The sequence below is a fragment of the Danio aesculapii genome, chromosome 20, assembly GCF_903798145.1.
Source record: "Danio aesculapii chromosome 20, fDanAes4.1, whole genome shotgun sequence".
Classification (NCBI taxonomy): domain Eukaryota; kingdom Metazoa; phylum Chordata; class Actinopteri; order Cypriniformes; family Danionidae; genus Danio; species Danio aesculapii.
The window spans coordinates 26,426,794-26,443,853 of NC_079454.1; the positions used below are offsets into that span (position 1 = coordinate 26,426,794).

At 35.3% G+C, this 17,060-nt stretch overlaps 1 protein-coding gene across 1 annotated transcript in view; it reads right to left on the reverse strand.

Moving 5' to 3' along the window:
- itsn2a (intersectin 2a) overlaps positions 1-17,060 on the reverse strand; it is a 104,090-nt gene that overhangs the window by 14,387 nt on the left and 72,643 nt on the right. The window contains exons 18-30 of the mRNA XM_056480838.1: positions 15,854-15,993; positions 13,592-13,833; positions 11,113-11,234; positions 10,382-10,545; positions 8,097-8,169; positions 7,829-8,007; positions 7,484-7,539; positions 7,215-7,381; positions 6,382-6,415; positions 6,160-6,281; positions 5,032-5,128; positions 4,696-4,887; positions 504-625 (exon numbers count right to left, since the gene is read on the reverse strand). Coding sequence (XP_056336813.1) covers positions 504-625; positions 4,696-4,887; positions 5,032-5,128; positions 6,160-6,281; positions 6,382-6,415; positions 7,215-7,381; positions 7,484-7,539; positions 7,829-8,007; positions 8,097-8,169; positions 10,382-10,545; positions 11,113-11,234; positions 13,592-13,833; positions 15,854-15,993 — 1,710 coding nt within the window. The remainder of the gene's footprint in view (positions 1-503; positions 626-4,695; positions 4,888-5,031; positions 5,129-6,159; positions 6,282-6,381; positions 6,416-7,214; positions 7,382-7,483; positions 7,540-7,828; positions 8,008-8,096; positions 8,170-10,381; positions 10,546-11,112; positions 11,235-13,591; positions 13,834-15,853; positions 15,994-17,060) is intronic.

A 17,060-nucleotide genomic window follows, 5' to 3' on the forward strand; every position in this document is an offset into this window, starting at 1 on the left:
GATCTGAAGGATTAGTCTGTGTTAACAGTAATATACCTACTAACATATCTGGACTTCAGATACTGTAACACTTCATAAGCACCTCTAAACAGTGATATTATAAACAGTAATGATGGCATTGTTTTATCAAATCAATTCTAGCCTCATGATTTCAATTGTGTACAAACTAGATTTGCTTTTGCAGCACAGAAAACAGCATCTTCTAAACTTGTCGACAAACTAAACCAAGCTCATTTAGTCCTTAGATAAAATGACAGTGTTTGAGGATAGCAGTTGTTCACAGGCAGCCAATAAAGACAACAGGCTAGCATTATGCTAATTCGCTAACCTACACTTACTGTTGTTCTACTACAGTTCAGAGTCTGTATTTTTTTGGAAGGTAGTGACACATTGATCTTTGAATCTTGGCAGACTTTTTTAGAAACAGCTATATTATGCGCTAAATGTAAGTTAATATAAAAAAGCATAATGAGGCACTTTGAATTGTCTGTTGGCTGGCTCACCTCCACTGCCAACTCCAGGTCTTCCAGGTAAGACTCTTCTGTCTGAATGAGCTCATGGATGTAGCCTTGCCTCTTCCTCTCCTCAGTGCACATAGATTCTAAACTAAGCAGATCAGCACACCCTACACACATAAAGAGAGACGTGCAAACACACATATAGGAACGAGCAATCATCAGCAACCACATCACTACAGGATCGCACAACTGAAAACTTTATTTGTGAAATTCTGTTTCATTTAATTGTGAATTCATCCCACAGAACAAAACGCACCACAGCAAAGACATTCAGAGCGACGTCTCTAAGATCTATAAGGTCACAACTGTGAGCTGCATAGCTGGTCAAATATGAGGGCAACACATGTTGCTGGTCCTCAGTTCTGTTGACTATAGCACAGAGGCAGACTAACATTCTCGTGATCTACAATATACGGTTGTGCTGATGTAATGAACAGTGTATGGCTTAAAGGGGAGTTCAAGAGTAGCCATGTCAAATATATATATATATATTTTTTTACATTTTTTTATTTTGTGGTCCATCCAAAATGTTAGAATGTTCATAATGTGTGTATGTGTACTGGTTTTGGTTGGTTACAAGGACAGGTTTTTGTATGATGACATGGGTATGACTAGCGTTGTACTCTATTATGGTGGTTTACGGGTACATGCCTGATGTCCTTGTAATTCAAAATGCTTAAAATCATATTTAATGGTGTCATTTGACATTCCAAATTTTACACAGGTTTCCTGTGGGGGTTGGGTTTAGGGGAAGGTTAGGGTCATACTGTATAATTAGATGTTTTACAGTATAAAATGTATTGCGCCCAGTGCTTAATTTGAGCCAGATTTTGCCAAATCCTGTTCCGGAAAATGTCAGATATTCGTGTTTTGAATTCCCGTATTTATTTTAATGGATCCGGCATTAGCTTGTGTTTGGTTAATACATGACGGTAGTCACCATGTGCAAGTTAAAGCAGAAGGCACATTTAACTATTGACCCTCATCAATATTTTCAGCCAATCAGCTTTCTTAATTTTACAATCACTCTCATCGGTTGGTAATTGTTTGTGCAGTGAGCAGAGAAAATAAATAATGGCATTGCTGCCAACCTATGTAAGTAATAGTTCTATTTTCAAAATGGCAAAGAGGCAGTCAAGCATGTTTTCATTATTAAAAACCACAAGTATATCTGATAATGAGCCTGATCAAAAGAGATCGAGAAGATGAAACTGAATCAGGATAGCGGGAGACAGAAGTAAAGCGATCTCAAGACTGAGTGAGTTATTTAATTGTTTTTTTTTTCACTTGGCACATAATAGTGAAATAGAATAGTGATTGTTCATATGATTTCTGTTTGTAGCTACATAACTGACCTATAATGTTATATGGCACAAAATAATCGAAGACAGTTCAGAAATGTTATGCTGTTTTTTGCGCTGAAAACTGAAATAGTTTGGTAGACTCGGTCATGTAACCATCTTTCCTGGTTTTGTTCCGGGAATTATTAATTTACAAATTAAGCACTGATTACGCCTATGAAGATTCCTTGTAAACTATCAATACCAACGTGTGTGTGTGTGTGTGTGTGTGTGTGTGTGTGTGTGTGTGTGTGTGTGTGTGTGTGTGTGTGTGTGTGTGTGTGCGTGTGTGTGTGTGTGTGTGTGTGTGTGTGTGTGTGTGTGTGTGTGTGTGTGTGTGTGTGAGAGATATTGGTAATATTGATCTTCATTCTCTTTACCACTTTGGCAATGGGCAGTTCGAGTTACTAAACACACAATAGACAATTTCAAAAGGTACTAGGTTCTTTTTTTATTACATCAGAAATCCAAGGAGCCATTTTGGCAGCTTAGTTCCTGCAAATATCTATTTATGCTCTAAAATAGAAAAATAGTTTACATATCATTGAGAAGTATTATTTTTAAAAGATGATTAAGGAAAATCTTTCTTGTGAGATTTCCATTTATTTTATTTTACCTATTTAAAAAAAAACAGAGGGAAAAAAGCAGTGGTGTCTAAAATGTCCCAACTTAGCGGAAAAATATATATGTCTGAAAGCCAGTGGAAGTGAACATATGTGTTTGTTTCCATTTTACACATAGTTTAAACAGAAAAAGTTGAAGGGGAGGATTTAAATCCAAAGAAATCTAGTCAAGGCTGAGTCTTGAGGCTGCTTCATGGACCAGAGCTGTGTTCTGATTGGCCAAGAAAAGAGAGGAAGAGGAAGCATTGGCCAGAGCTATCGTCCTACAATAAAACACAAATGAGGCGAATGACAAGAAAAAAGAAAGGAAGACAGAAGATGAGGGCAGAGGAGAGAATGAATAATGAAGAGATGGATAGAGAGTACTTATTAGACAACGTTAATAAGAAAGAAAGAAAGAAAGAAAGAAAGAAAGAAAGAAAGAAAGTAATGCTACAGCCAAATAAATCTCTCTTTTAATGGCTGTGTCTCATTTCAGAGGCTGCATCCTCCAAAGGATGCATTCAAAGGGTGCTGCATCATTGCGGCGCAACAAAGGCTGTCAGATTTTTAAAAAAATTCTAGGGATGCACAGATACCATTTTTTTGAGGATCTGTCCAATGTATTATTGAGCCTTTTCTCATTTAACGTTTCAGGTACAGTAGGCCTACTTTGTGTGTGAAGAGCAGGTAATCTCTCTACTCCAGTGTTGCGAATGCGATCTGCTGATCTAACAGACACAGCGGAACATGATTTAGAAACAGCAATGATCTCCATGTCGCAGGTCAAAATGAAGCCATTTATAGCTAAAATAAATGCATTTCTCCATTGATTACTTATGTTAACAGGAACAAATAGTCTTGGAGAAAGTTTCTCATGTTGTCATGTACGCGACACACAGCTTGAATTGTGAATGAATGGAAAATGACTTGACAGGTGCAGCGGCGGGAAGCGCTGAGCTGAACATGAATTTAAGCACTTGAATCTTCGTCTGTACTTCACATTAAACTATAGAATAGGTTCAAATATTTGGGTTATAGTAGGCCTACATGACAACTTTCTAGTGCTTTATAATAGGCTACCTTCGTGGCTTTTGTTGGCTTATAAATTACACAATATAGCCCATATGCAAGATCGGATTTGGATCGGTACCAGCTGGCTGATACCCGATCCAGCAAAAATATGCGATATCGAACCGATGTTCGATCCAAGTCTCGGGATCGTTGCATCCCTAAAAAAATTCAAAGGCTCATTCAAATGCAGCCTCAAAATGCGTCCTTCGTTTCCCAGGTAATAAAGGACACAACCGGTGGATCCTTTGAGGCCTCGAACATCCCAAGATTCATTTCAGGCTGATAATGGCAGGATGTTTTTAAAAGAAAGCTCCGGATTAAATGTAATTATTAGGTTTATTTTACTTGGATATCTTAACACATGTTAAAAACAAAACAAATATGACATGTCTTACTAAAAAGTGATTTTATAGACAGTTTACATTTTTATGTGTATGGATCAAAGGAAATATATTTCCAGCTTTTGTAACCCTTGCTTTGCCTTCAGATTGCTTAATATAAGTTTTAAAATCACTCAGAAAAAGTCATTACAAATTTTATTACTGCTTATTAACGGCAGCAGTTATGATTGCTAGTTGATGAGATCTGTCCCCTGTAGGCTAGATCGTCTCATTTCAAAATGCTCGGTTCGGCTTGTATGGACTTCGAAGGACTCACTTTTGAAGTCTGCATCCTTCAAAGGATGCCGCCTCTAAAATGAGACACAGCTAATATCTCACTCATTATAAAAGTCAGTATTGTGAGATATCAACTCAATTGCAAGAAAGCCCAAGAACACAATAAAGTCACAATTCTGAGAGAAATAGTCACATGTGTGGATGTAAATTCAAAGGAAAGAACTAAATTTTCAGACATAAACAGATATAAAAATGTAGGATTTTTTGTTTCGCACAACTATGTGTTTATGTCTCTAAATTATGAGTTTTTATCTCACAATTTCTATTTTTTTCGCATTAAACTGTGAGCAAAAAATTTAAAACTGTGAAATAAAAAGCAGTTTTTTACAGTATGAGAGAAACAGGCTTCCATACTAACACTGGTTTTTATTCCAGTTCCGATTAATCTATTCCAATTGACATATTCTCCACCCTATGCCTACTGTATAAACAAACCCGTCTGAACTCAAACTGAAACTAATAAAGCAGCTCTGATAATACTCACATTGCTGGCTTGGATCACATTCTGTGGTCATCTTCACATAATTAGTTGGAAACAACCCTGTGACCCCTGCGACCTCTCCTTTCCACCAGTCAGGGTTGTCCTTGTTCAGTACGGTGATCAGCTGACCTTTCTGGAAGCTCATCTCGTCCTTATTGGCTGCTTTGTAGTCATACATTGCAATAACCTGACACACTGCAGGGGGAGGAGGAGAAAAACAGAGAGAAGAATGGATGGATGGAGCAGAATGGGGCAGAAAAGGCAAAACAACAGTGACACCACTGCATACAAACGCATGAATGAAAGAATGTGTGCTGTGAGTGTGTTTGTGTGTCTTACATGGTTGAGGTGCAGGAGTTATTTTGCCACTGTTGGCCTCCAGTAATCGAACATTAGAGGATTGGAACCAGCCCTTTTTACGCTTCTTACCCCGTGCCTACGAGCACAGACATCTCTGTCATGTCCAACTCTGGTGACTTATATTGTTTTTATTCTTATGATAATATTTTTCTCACTAAACATACAGTTGAAGTCAGAATTATTAGCCCTCCTGAATTATTAGCCATTAAACATTTTTCAAGATACTAGTATTCAACTTCAGGCTTAACTAGGTTAATTAGGTTAACTAGGCAAGTTATATAACAGTTGTATTATACATTGCATAACAGTGGTTTGTTCTGTAGACAATCGAAAAAAGACATTGCTTAAGGGGGCTAATAATATTGACCTCAAAATGTTTTCAAAAATAGAAAAATTTATAGGAAAAAATTGAATTATTATATAAAATGTATAGGAAATACTTTGAAAAAAGTCCTTGCGCTGTTAAACATCATTTGGGAAATATTTGAAAAAGAAATAAAAATTCACAGGAGGAATATACCTGTCCACCTAATACTCACACACATTTTCTTGTGTTAAAATTATAGGGGGGCATAGATTCATTTTTTTAATCTAGATTAATTTCACTGTAATCTTGGAATTAATATAGATTAATCTAGATTAAAACGGCTCATTCGAATTCTGCCGAAGGCATTCAGAATATGTGTGCCACCCAAATAATGACTAAAAGTAAGTCTTTCAGAACGGGTTTGTCAAGCCAGGTGGCGCATTAGACCAGGGGCTCATCTCCTGTTTCCAAAATGCATCACAAACTGTTTGAGAAACTACTCTGAAAATTGGTGATGAAAATAAATTACGTTCAATAAGATGTACTTGTGTTTACTAACTGTTTATTCAGTTAAACATAAGCTTGAAACAGCAATTTTTGATTACCTTACACAGCCAATAACGCCGATAACGGCCTACCTATAATTTAACCTGTTTATTAAAGGCAAAATATGTCACTTATCGCCACTAGATGGCATATATTCACGACAACCAAAAGCACCAAGTATAAAACACTATTTAAGTGTACAACAACACTTTAATGCACAATAAACAGAGGGTTAGGTAAAGTGATGAACTGACCTGTAGTTCACCGAGCCACCAGCTGTTTGAGTTCTTATGCAGCACCACAATCAGCTGGCCAGGTGTCAGACTCAGCTGCTCTGGTGTTGTTGCGGGACTGACTGTAGTCACCTGAGCTATTTCTGAAGGCCAATAAACAGTGCACATTAATCATGTTTACAATGTCGAAGAGCTCACTATGATCTTTGTTTTGCTAAGATTATAACTGCTCTCAAATCTCACCTGGCTTTTTACTGGGAACTGCAGAACTGGCAGTCTAAAACAATAATAAAGCAGTGAGCATTATAACAGTACATGCCATCATAAATGTCTACTGTATTAATGCTTAAAATGGCAACTTATTGATTGTGATTAATCATATCCAAAATAAAAGTTAGTATATGTGTACTGTGTACAATTATTATGAATATGTAAACACAAACATATATAAAACATACAAAGCAATAATTTCTCAAATATATACTTGCGCATATATATATATATATATATATATATATATACATATATACATATACATACACACATATATATATATATATATATATATATATATATATATATATATATATATATATATATATATATATATATATATATATATATATATATATATGTATATATATACATATATATATATATATATATATATATATATATATGTATATATATACATATATATATATATATATATATATATATATATATATATATATATATATATATATATATATGATTAATTGAGATGACTAATTGTTTGACAGTAGCAGTTTCTTTTAAAAGGTCAAATTAAATAAAGGTAAATTTCATGAGATAAAGATTTTCCTTAAACTTTTTAAAATTACAATTCTCAATATTATGTAAACAATTTTTCTATTTAACAGTCTAAATAAATGATTTGCATAAACTAAGCTGCCAAATTGGCTCTTTGAATTTCTGATAAAACAGAACTCTGTACCATCATTTATTAAAGTATTTAATCAGTAAATTAATTAATAAATAAGATTCAAACGATAACCACAAATGCATAACAATTTCAATGATTTGAATTTCCATACATCAGGATCTTTGGGTTTAACATAGTTGGAAGGGAAGAGGCCCGTCTGGTCACCAATGCAGCCTCTCCACCACTCTCCTTCTTTCTCTGTAACCAGAACCACATCCTCTGCACTGAATGTCAGGTCTCCTGACTCTGGACTCTCATACGTGTACAGAGCCACATACTCTAACCGGATTAAAAAATACAAACCATTAAAATCCAACCTAATGTAATAATATCTCATCTGGATGACTAGAGATGGTCCTTTAATAACCTAAATCGACTCACCATCAAGCGAACCCGAGTCTGAAACTTCATTCTCCTCCACGGTAGAATACAGTGGCCTAGAAGAGACACCGAAACACTTAAAATATTTCCAGCAGGCATGTCAAAATTTCATCGTATTGACATTAAGCATGTCAAAAATGCAAATCAATTTGAAGTCAAAACCTTGATGTCCACCTGACATCCAATAACTGGTGCCCTTTTGACCACCATAATAATGACACAAAAAGTATTAGAATACAAGAAAGGTTTTATTTATCTGAACACTGGATTTTGTATCACTACAATGCATCTAAACTACCTTGATGTCAAAGTGACATCAAATAGACATCTAACATATATACTTACTCGCTCTGTGTGTTATTGGTAGTGACCACAGAGACATGTGAGCAGGGAAACCAGCCCCGTCTCTCCTTGAGCTCTCCGTACCACCAGTTCTCCTGCTTCTCCAGAACTGTAATAACGTCGTCCTTGCAGAAGCCCAGGTGACTGTCAGTCTTAGCACTCCACTCACACAGAGCTACAGCCTGTAGCACACACACATAATGACAATCAAAAGAGGATTATTCCTTTTAACAATCCAAAAATCACTGATTATGTTTATTCACACGTCAACCTGTGAGTGCTGCATGTTTGTGGATACTGGGGTGTGTGTTGGTGTTGGTCCTTCTATGTCCACTCGAGGAATTCTGGAAATGTTAAGGGGTAATAAGGATTTTATTTAATATGGCATTCATTTACCATACAATAAATGCAATGTGTATTTTTTTAAAATAACAGAATCATAAAAAATAACTAAATCAAAGAGCTTAGAATGACCAAGAGGCGACACTCAATAGTACGTTCCATTGCAACAGCAGCGCCCAGCAACAGCTCCGGATTCCACCATTTTGGCGTGAAAGCGGTCAGCTGTCCATTGGATCTTATTGCTGTTGCGATGGTAAGCAGCTGCTTTGTTTTTTATTTATTTATTGAAAAAGCGTGTTAAAGCTGTGATACAACCTGAAAGACGACAATACAACACTTACAGTACCATCACAAACATTTTACTGACTTATAATATGCTGTTGTTCTATTGGAATTTTCATTCCAAAATGGCCGCCGCGAGAGTGTCGCCTCTTGGTGATTCTATGCTCTTTGCCTAAATGTAGGGCTGCGCGATATTGGAAAGATGGGATATTAAGATATTTTAATTTTCTTCGATTAGTATTTTGATTTGAATACAGTTTCACAAGATGGTTTGAATAGCTCTATTTGACAGTTTCTGGGGAGTCAGGTCAGGTACAGAAACTGAATAATCACTATGCAAAATATGCTTTTCCTTACTTTGCTTTGTCTCGTTTCTTGTTGAAATATCTCAAATTCCTTAATCAAGTTAAAATATTGTTTTGTTTTCACGTTCTGAAAAAATAAATCAGAATTAAGAGTTAAAATAATCTTGTTTTTGTTTTGAAATGTAGATATTTGGACTAGAAGACAAAAATTTTAAGTAAGAAAAATATTTTTTTCCAAATAAATAATTAAATACAATTAATCTTTGTTACACCTCCAGACATCATACATTTTTGTGCCCAAATGTTTTAAACTCTCTCGAAATGTTCAGTCACAGGCCTTAAAAAACATGAAAATGGTAAACTTTCACTCTATTATGGTTAAACTTAGCAGTGATTTTGGTTAAACTCAGCTTTAATTCAGACTCAACATTGCATACTGTATCTTGCGATGTGACAATCGCACATGTACACATTGTGATATTGATGTTGAAATGATATATTGTGCAGCCCTACTTAAATGTGATGTCATTTTTCTTATATCGAAACTAATTAAAACTGTTTATTGTTCAATAGTTTCTGACTCATTGCTGGATTCTTTTATAACTTTCACTGAACAAGGACCAGTCAAAATCCATTTAACTGACATAATGTATAAAACAAATAATCACAGTTTGTTTTTTAAATATCATGGTGAAAATATAATGTCAATGTCCTTGTGATAAGAGATTGGGGCCATACTCACAAAACATCTAAAAGCAAGACTAAAAGTAGCTCCTTACATGGAAAGAAAATATTTTAAAATATGACCACATGGAGCTTTTAACAAGTTATCGCTTTAATCACTGGGGTATTCCCATATGGCTGGAAATATGCTTTCATTCGAATATTAAATAAAGATCATGTTCCATTAAAGAATTTTGTTAATGTCCTACTGTAAATATATAAAAACTTAATTTTTGATCAATAATATCCATTGCTTAAAAATTCAAAACTTAATTTGAACACATTAAAGACAATTTTCTCAATATTTTGATTGTTTACAAAACTTAACATTTAGAATTGACACTTATGACTGTTTCTGTGGTCCAGGGTTGCATATGTTTTTATTTATTTCAAAAAACACAAAAATGGCCAAAAAACGTTACGCAAATATTTGATTAATATTTTAGATTTTATTTTAAAGTATTTTTAAAAATCTGAATATTTTAAAGAGAAAAATCATACCTAAAACCTTTTACTGCTGTTTAGGAGAATGTTTCCTGAATACAGGCCCTGGTGTGTAGACTCTTGGAAGTACTGTAGTTTAGAAAGTCTCCCATAAACTACACATATGCTATGTTTTTATTTTATCTGATATTTTTAAAAAGGTTTTAGTAAAAACACATTGCTGTCTGCCAAAACATTTTTCCCCTTCATTTGTTTGATGTAACATGGCTTAAATATCTTTAATCTAATTTTAACATTATTTAAACTTAATATTAATAGGGTTCATTTTAAATCTACTGGGTTGCAAAGACAGTGCTTTCTCTGATTACATAAAACACACAACATTTTAAATATTTCAATATTATATACATTTTGAAAAGCAAAGCCTTGTTAGAAATGGAGAGGTTTGAGTTTGTCATACCCAGGGTAGTTGGCAGAGGGCGCAGTGGAGTCAGTTTCAGCTGCAGTCGGTTGAGTCTGACTGTCTTTACTGCATCTCTCAGCGTAGCTCTCTGGAAACCAGCCTATGTTTCCACTGTAACTGCCATACAGCCAACCGGTCTCTCTGACTGTCGATTCATCCACCTGCATCGATTCACAGCTATATTATGTGTGTGTACTCTAAAGGGGAGCTATTATGCTCCTTTTTACAAGATCTAAAATAAGTCCCTATGTGTGTATGTGACATTTCAGCTCAAAATACCCCACAAATAATGTATTATAACTCTCTGAAAGGGCTCTTTTTATGCTTTGATCCTAATTGTGTCATTTTGGTGACTGTCGCTTTAAATTCAAATGAGATTGTGCTCCCAACTCTCTTTTCAAAAGAGGGTGGAGCTACAAATGCCTATGTGTCAGCATAGTGGCAGATTTATAAGCAAGACTAACCTCTTATGCTAATAACAGAGAGATTATCACTGATGGGCGAGGCTTTCACCCTCTGATGACACGTACAAAGGGAGAATGTCAATCAAAATTTTTCTGCAGACTGTTTTTATAAAGTGTGATTATAAAAAATTAAATTAATGAATTTTTACATTTAGAAGCTGGTGAGATTCTCAGACAGTTACCACACAACTGTGTTTAAACCCCTTATAGAAGTGATTTTTGCATAATAGGTCCCCTTTAAAACCGCATGAGTGTCATATGCACCTGGATGAGACAGTCTGCCTCAAGCGTGAGCTCATCTGAGTTGCGTGCAGTGAAGGGATAGAGAGCTCTGTAGCTGGTCAGAGAACTACACGTGACTTCAGGGATCTCTACTGGCTGCAAAACTGCAAACAAAAACACACATAATTACAACAAAGCCATGTAAAGACAATCACACAGCCAATCAGCAAAGTAACCGCATATGTTAGGAATGGAAGATACCTTTTTATTTGATATAAATCGCAAAAGTGTAAATGTGTGAGTTTGTTTTTTCCTAAATAATGTCATTATAAACCAAATCCCATCCACATGACACAGAGTGGCTAATAAAGTCCATGTGAAACAGAAGTTGCTAAGTCTTTTATTTTAGTATGTTAATGTACTTCCAACTGAAACTAAATACTGAGTAGGAGGCGGGGCTTTCTTTTTGAAAATCATTTCTCATTGCGAATTAATGGTAAGAGGGGTGTGGTTAAAAATATTGTGGCTGAAGCTGTTAAACTGATGTCAACAGAAGGACCAAAACAAACCAAGCGTGGATTAACTTGAGATTAGCATGAGTTAACTGATCACCCAAACAATAACAATGTGAGCTAACAAAATAAACATTGTAAGTTTCGATTTCGCATGGACATATGAAAAAGCAAATCTCTTTAAGTAACAATCTAATAGATATAATGCTAATAAAGAATTAAGATGTAAGTATAGTATGACTTTTGAGTACGATATTAAATTAAAATAAATACACTGTACATATAGAAATGAGGAAAATTAAGACACCATGTAAATATTTTGATTTATAGTTATGTTTTTGGGGTGGCACAGTGGCAAATTGGGTAGCAATATCGCCCCACAGCAAGAAGGTCGCTGGTTCGAGCCCCAGCTGGGTCAGTTGGCATTTCTGTGTGGAGTTTGCATGTTCTTTCCATGTTCGCATGGGTTTCCTCTGGGTGCTCCAGTTTCCCCCACAAGTCCAAAGACATGCGCTATAGGTGAGTTGGGTAAGCTGAATTGTCCTTAGTGTATGTGTGTATGTCCTGGTGCTCCAGGTTGGGGGTTGAGCATTGGGCTAACGACCCACTTTGTAAAAATTAAATGTTACGAAACACCAACATGGTGCGGCTCAATATCAACTTCAATATAAACGGCCCTGGGAGTAAGCCAGCAAGTTATGTTTTTGAGTAAAACACACTTTGTTTTATTCTATAAACTATCAATGTTTCTTCCAAAATTTCAATAAAAGTTTTTTTTTTTAGCTTTTTTGCAAAAAATAATAGGTTTTACTTCATTTTCATACAGAACCAATGTTTTAACTAAAGAAGACTTTAAAAAAGCAATACTTGGTAAAAAAATAATTTGATTTTAACCACAACAAATGCTTATTGAAACCTTTACCTATCTCTATTCTCTGGCAAAAATACTCCAAATAAGAACATCTTCATTTAAAATTTGAAAGAAATGTTCTCAGATCTTTACAGGCTAAAACAAACATTTACATTTTACTCAAAACCATACATAATAAATCCAGAGAAACTGTTACATATTCAAGTGGCCTATTTAGGCTATAAAGCTGTTTAAACTGTAGAAAATGCCACAGATGTTTGGCAGTCACTAAAAACACATTCTAGCAGAGTCTGTTATATCGGTTTGTATAATTAATGGGTGGCAATTAAAGTGAATAATGAAGCTGCGAGAGTACTGACACCCATTACAATGAACATAATGAAAACATCATATTCAAGGCCAAGTGGATGAATACAAGCCATTTTGAAGCTTTGAAAAAGCACCTCGTCCACTCACTCTCTCTTTTCACACACACACACACATATATATTGGTTATCATGGTTTATGAGAACTTCCCATGGATGTAATGATTTTTTATACTGTACAGACTCTAAATCCTGTTCTCTAAACACAATCATCACAGAAAACATTAGTTTTACATGTTTTATATATTTCAATCTGTTTCATTTGAGAGCCGTTTTCCTCATGGAGACCAAAACATTGTCAAAGATTACTGGTATTTCTATACTTGAGAGGACATTTGGTACCCACAATGCAGTGAAAACCAGACACACATGCACGAACACATACAATTGAAGTCAGTCCTCTTTAGTTATTAGCCTGCCCTGTATATATTTTTTTCATCAAAAAAAGGAAGGAGATATTTTTAAAACATTTCTAAACAATAGTTTGTTCAGTAGACAATCTAAAACAATTTAAAGGGGCCAATAATATTGACTTTAAAATGGCTATTTAAAAAATTTAAAAACTGCTTTTATTCTAGCCAAAATAAAACAAGTAAGACTTTCTCCAGGAAAAAAACATAGGAAATATTTAATCCCTTGCTTTGTTAAACATCATTTGAGAAACATCTGAAAAAGAAAACAAAATCCAAAAGAGGGCTTATAATTTTGACTTCGACTTATGTACATGCAAATAAACACTCACACTTACTATATATAATCCCACACACACTTACTGTTGTTTTCTGTGCTGTTGAATGGCAGGCTGGAGTGAGTGTGTACGTCCAGCTCATTCCTGTCCTTCTCCTCAGCTCTCCTCTTCTCTTCTTTGGCTCTGGCCTGCTCCTGGGCCTCCAGCAGTCTGGCCTGGGCCTGCCGCTGCTGCTCTTCCCTGAGTTTGGCCTCTCGCTCCTGTGCAAGTTTCCTCTGCCTCTCAGCCTCCTCCTGCTCCAGCCGCTCCTGCTCCAATTGGGCCTGTCTGTAAACACAGGCACACGTCCACAACATGTTTCTATGAGTGTGGTGTAAGAATGAGCATTAGTAAGGGGGTAAGAGAATGTGTGTTTAACCTAGCAATACTGAGAGCTTATTTGCTGAAACAAAACTATTTGCTGAACAGCAGAAAGTGGTTCATAAATGTTTGGAAGCCAAATGTTTGCTTGGATATTAGATGATTGTCTGATAAAATACAATATTACACACAAATGTACATGCAAAATTAGAATTTTACATTATAGATTTTATCTACAAAATATAAATTATTAAATACAATCCATCTAATTATTGACCATCTAAATCTTTATGTTTTAAGCCTATAAATTGCAATAATGCAATATTATGGGATGGGAATTCTGGAAAAAATACTGCATTTAGACAGGCATATACAGTTGAGGTCAGAATTATTAGCCCCCCTTTGATTTTTTTTTCTTTTTTAAATATTTCCCAAACGATGTTTAACAGAGCAAGGAAACTTTCACAGTATCATTCATTCATTCATTTTCTTTTCGGTTTAGTCCCTTTATTAATCTGGGGTCACCACAGTGGAATGAACCGCCAACTTATCCAGCATTTGTCCTATGCAGCGGATGCCCTTCCAGCCGCAAACCATCACTGGGAAACACATACACGCTTATTCACACACACATACACTACGGATAATTTAGCCTACGGACAATTATGTCCGCATGTCTTTGGACTGTGGGGGAAACCGGAGCACCTGGAGGTTGAACATGCAAACTCCACACAGAAACACCAACTGACCCAGCCGAGGCTCGAACCAGCGACCTTCTTGGTGTGAGGCGACAGCACTTCATACTGCGCCACTGCGTCGCCCACTTTCACAGTATGTTTGATAATATTTTTTCTTCTGGAGAAACTCTTATTTGTTTTATTTTGGCTAGAATAAAAGCAGTTTTTAATTTTTTAAAAACCATTTTAAGATCAAACTTATTAGCCGCTTTAAGCGTTTTTTTTTTTCGACTGTCTATAGAACAAACCATCGTTAAACAATTACCCTAATCTGCCTATTTAACCTAATTAACCTAGTTAAGCCTTTAAATGTCACTTTAAGCTGTATAGAAGTGTCTTGAAAAATATCTAGTCAAATATTATTTACTGTCATCATGGCAAAGATAAAATAAATCAGTTATTAGAAATGAGTTATTAAAACTATTATGTTTAGAAATGTGTTGAAAAAATATCTCCGTTAAACAGAAATTGGGGGGGGGGGGGAATAAACAGGGGGGCTAATAATTCAGGGGGGCTAATAATTCAGGGGGGCTAATAATTCAGGGGGGCTAATAATTCTGACTTCAACTGTATATAACTCTGACTTCAACTGTATCCGAATCAGAATCAGAATCAGAAAGAGCTTTATTGCCAGGTATGTTCACACATACTAGGAATTTGTTTTCGTGACAGAGCTTCTACAGCGCAACAGGATTACAGAGACAGGACAAAAAACAGATAATAAATATATTTTAAAAAATAGAAGTAAGTAGTGAGTGCAAATATACAGATTGACAAGTGTATGTACATGTTTATTACTATATACAACGTTATATGTGCAGCTGTTATGTGCAAATTGGCATGTAAAGTGTGTTGTTAAATAAGTGTATATGTGTATAAAAGTGTATAGCAAGTAGTGATGTTGGTTTCGCAATTGTATGTATATATGTATATATATACAAAATATGTATATATATATATATATATATATATATATATATATATATATATATATATATATATATATATATATATACTAATAACTATATGTATGTATGTATGTATGTATGTATGTATGTATGTATGTATGTATGTATGTATGTATGTATGTAAGTAAATATATATATATATATATATATATATAATTCCAATAAATTCTCATAATTTTAATAAATTCTAAAGTCTAATTATAAAATAGCAATTATAAAAAGTCTTTATGATTCCAAGTTGTTCTTTTATGTGAGAAAATGTGTGTCCTTGTGAAATTATACCTGGCGGCCTCCTCTTCTTTCTTCCTCTTTCTCTCCTCTTCCTCTTTCCTGTGTCTCTGGAGCTCTTTGAGTTTGTCAGATCGGACTCTCCTGAGCTGCTCCAGGACGTCCTGCTGCTGGCTCTGCTTCTGTCTCAATTCCTGCAATGTCACCCACACACACACCCACACACCCACACACGCACACACACACACGCACACGCACACGCACACGCACACGCACACGCACACGCACACGCACACACACACACATACACACACACACCACACACACACACACACACACACACACACACACACACACACACACACACACACACACACACTTCAGCACTTTTAATCATGCTTATGTCAAAAATGTCAAATATTATGATGCAATGCACACAGTACTTCACATGGTGCTCAGCTTTACTGACTGCCCAAACTAACACAATCAAATGACCAACACTGAGCTTTTATAATAAAACTTATTTTAAAAAAATTAAGATCACTTCTGTTGAAGTTATTTCAGAAATATAATGTAGAAATCCATATACAAAATATTTTATTTTAAATAGTGTTAACGTACACTACCATTCAAAAGTTTAAGAACGGTAAGATTTCTTTCAGGTCTTTTCTGCTTACCAATATTTTATATATACTGTATATTATACATCGAATATATAGCAACTCGCATAATGATAGTGAGACATGCGTCGATAGCAGTATGTGAGTCACTATCAAAATATGAGATACTTATAATAAGAAGAAAACTGTTAGACCTTTGGAAAATTTGAGCTTGTTTTAATATTCTGCATTAATTTTGATATCCTTTTCATGTGCCCTTTCATTATTGTTGCTTTTTTCTCTTCCTTTCTTTCTATACCCTTGTTATTCATTCATTTATTCATTCATTTTCTTTTCAGCTTAGTCCCTTTATTAATCAGATGTCGCCACAGCGGAATGAACCGCCAACCTATCCAGCATATGTTTTACGCAGCGGATGCCCTTCCAGCTGCAACCTATCACTGGGAAACATCCATACACACTCAATCACACACACACACACTATGGACAATTTAGCTTACCCAATTCACCTATATCACATGTTTTTGGACTTGTGGGGGAAGCCAGAGCACCCAGAGGAAACCAACTGCCCACTGACACTGCTGGGGCTCAAATCAGCGACCTTCTTGCTGTGAGGCGATTGTGCTACTCACTGCAACATC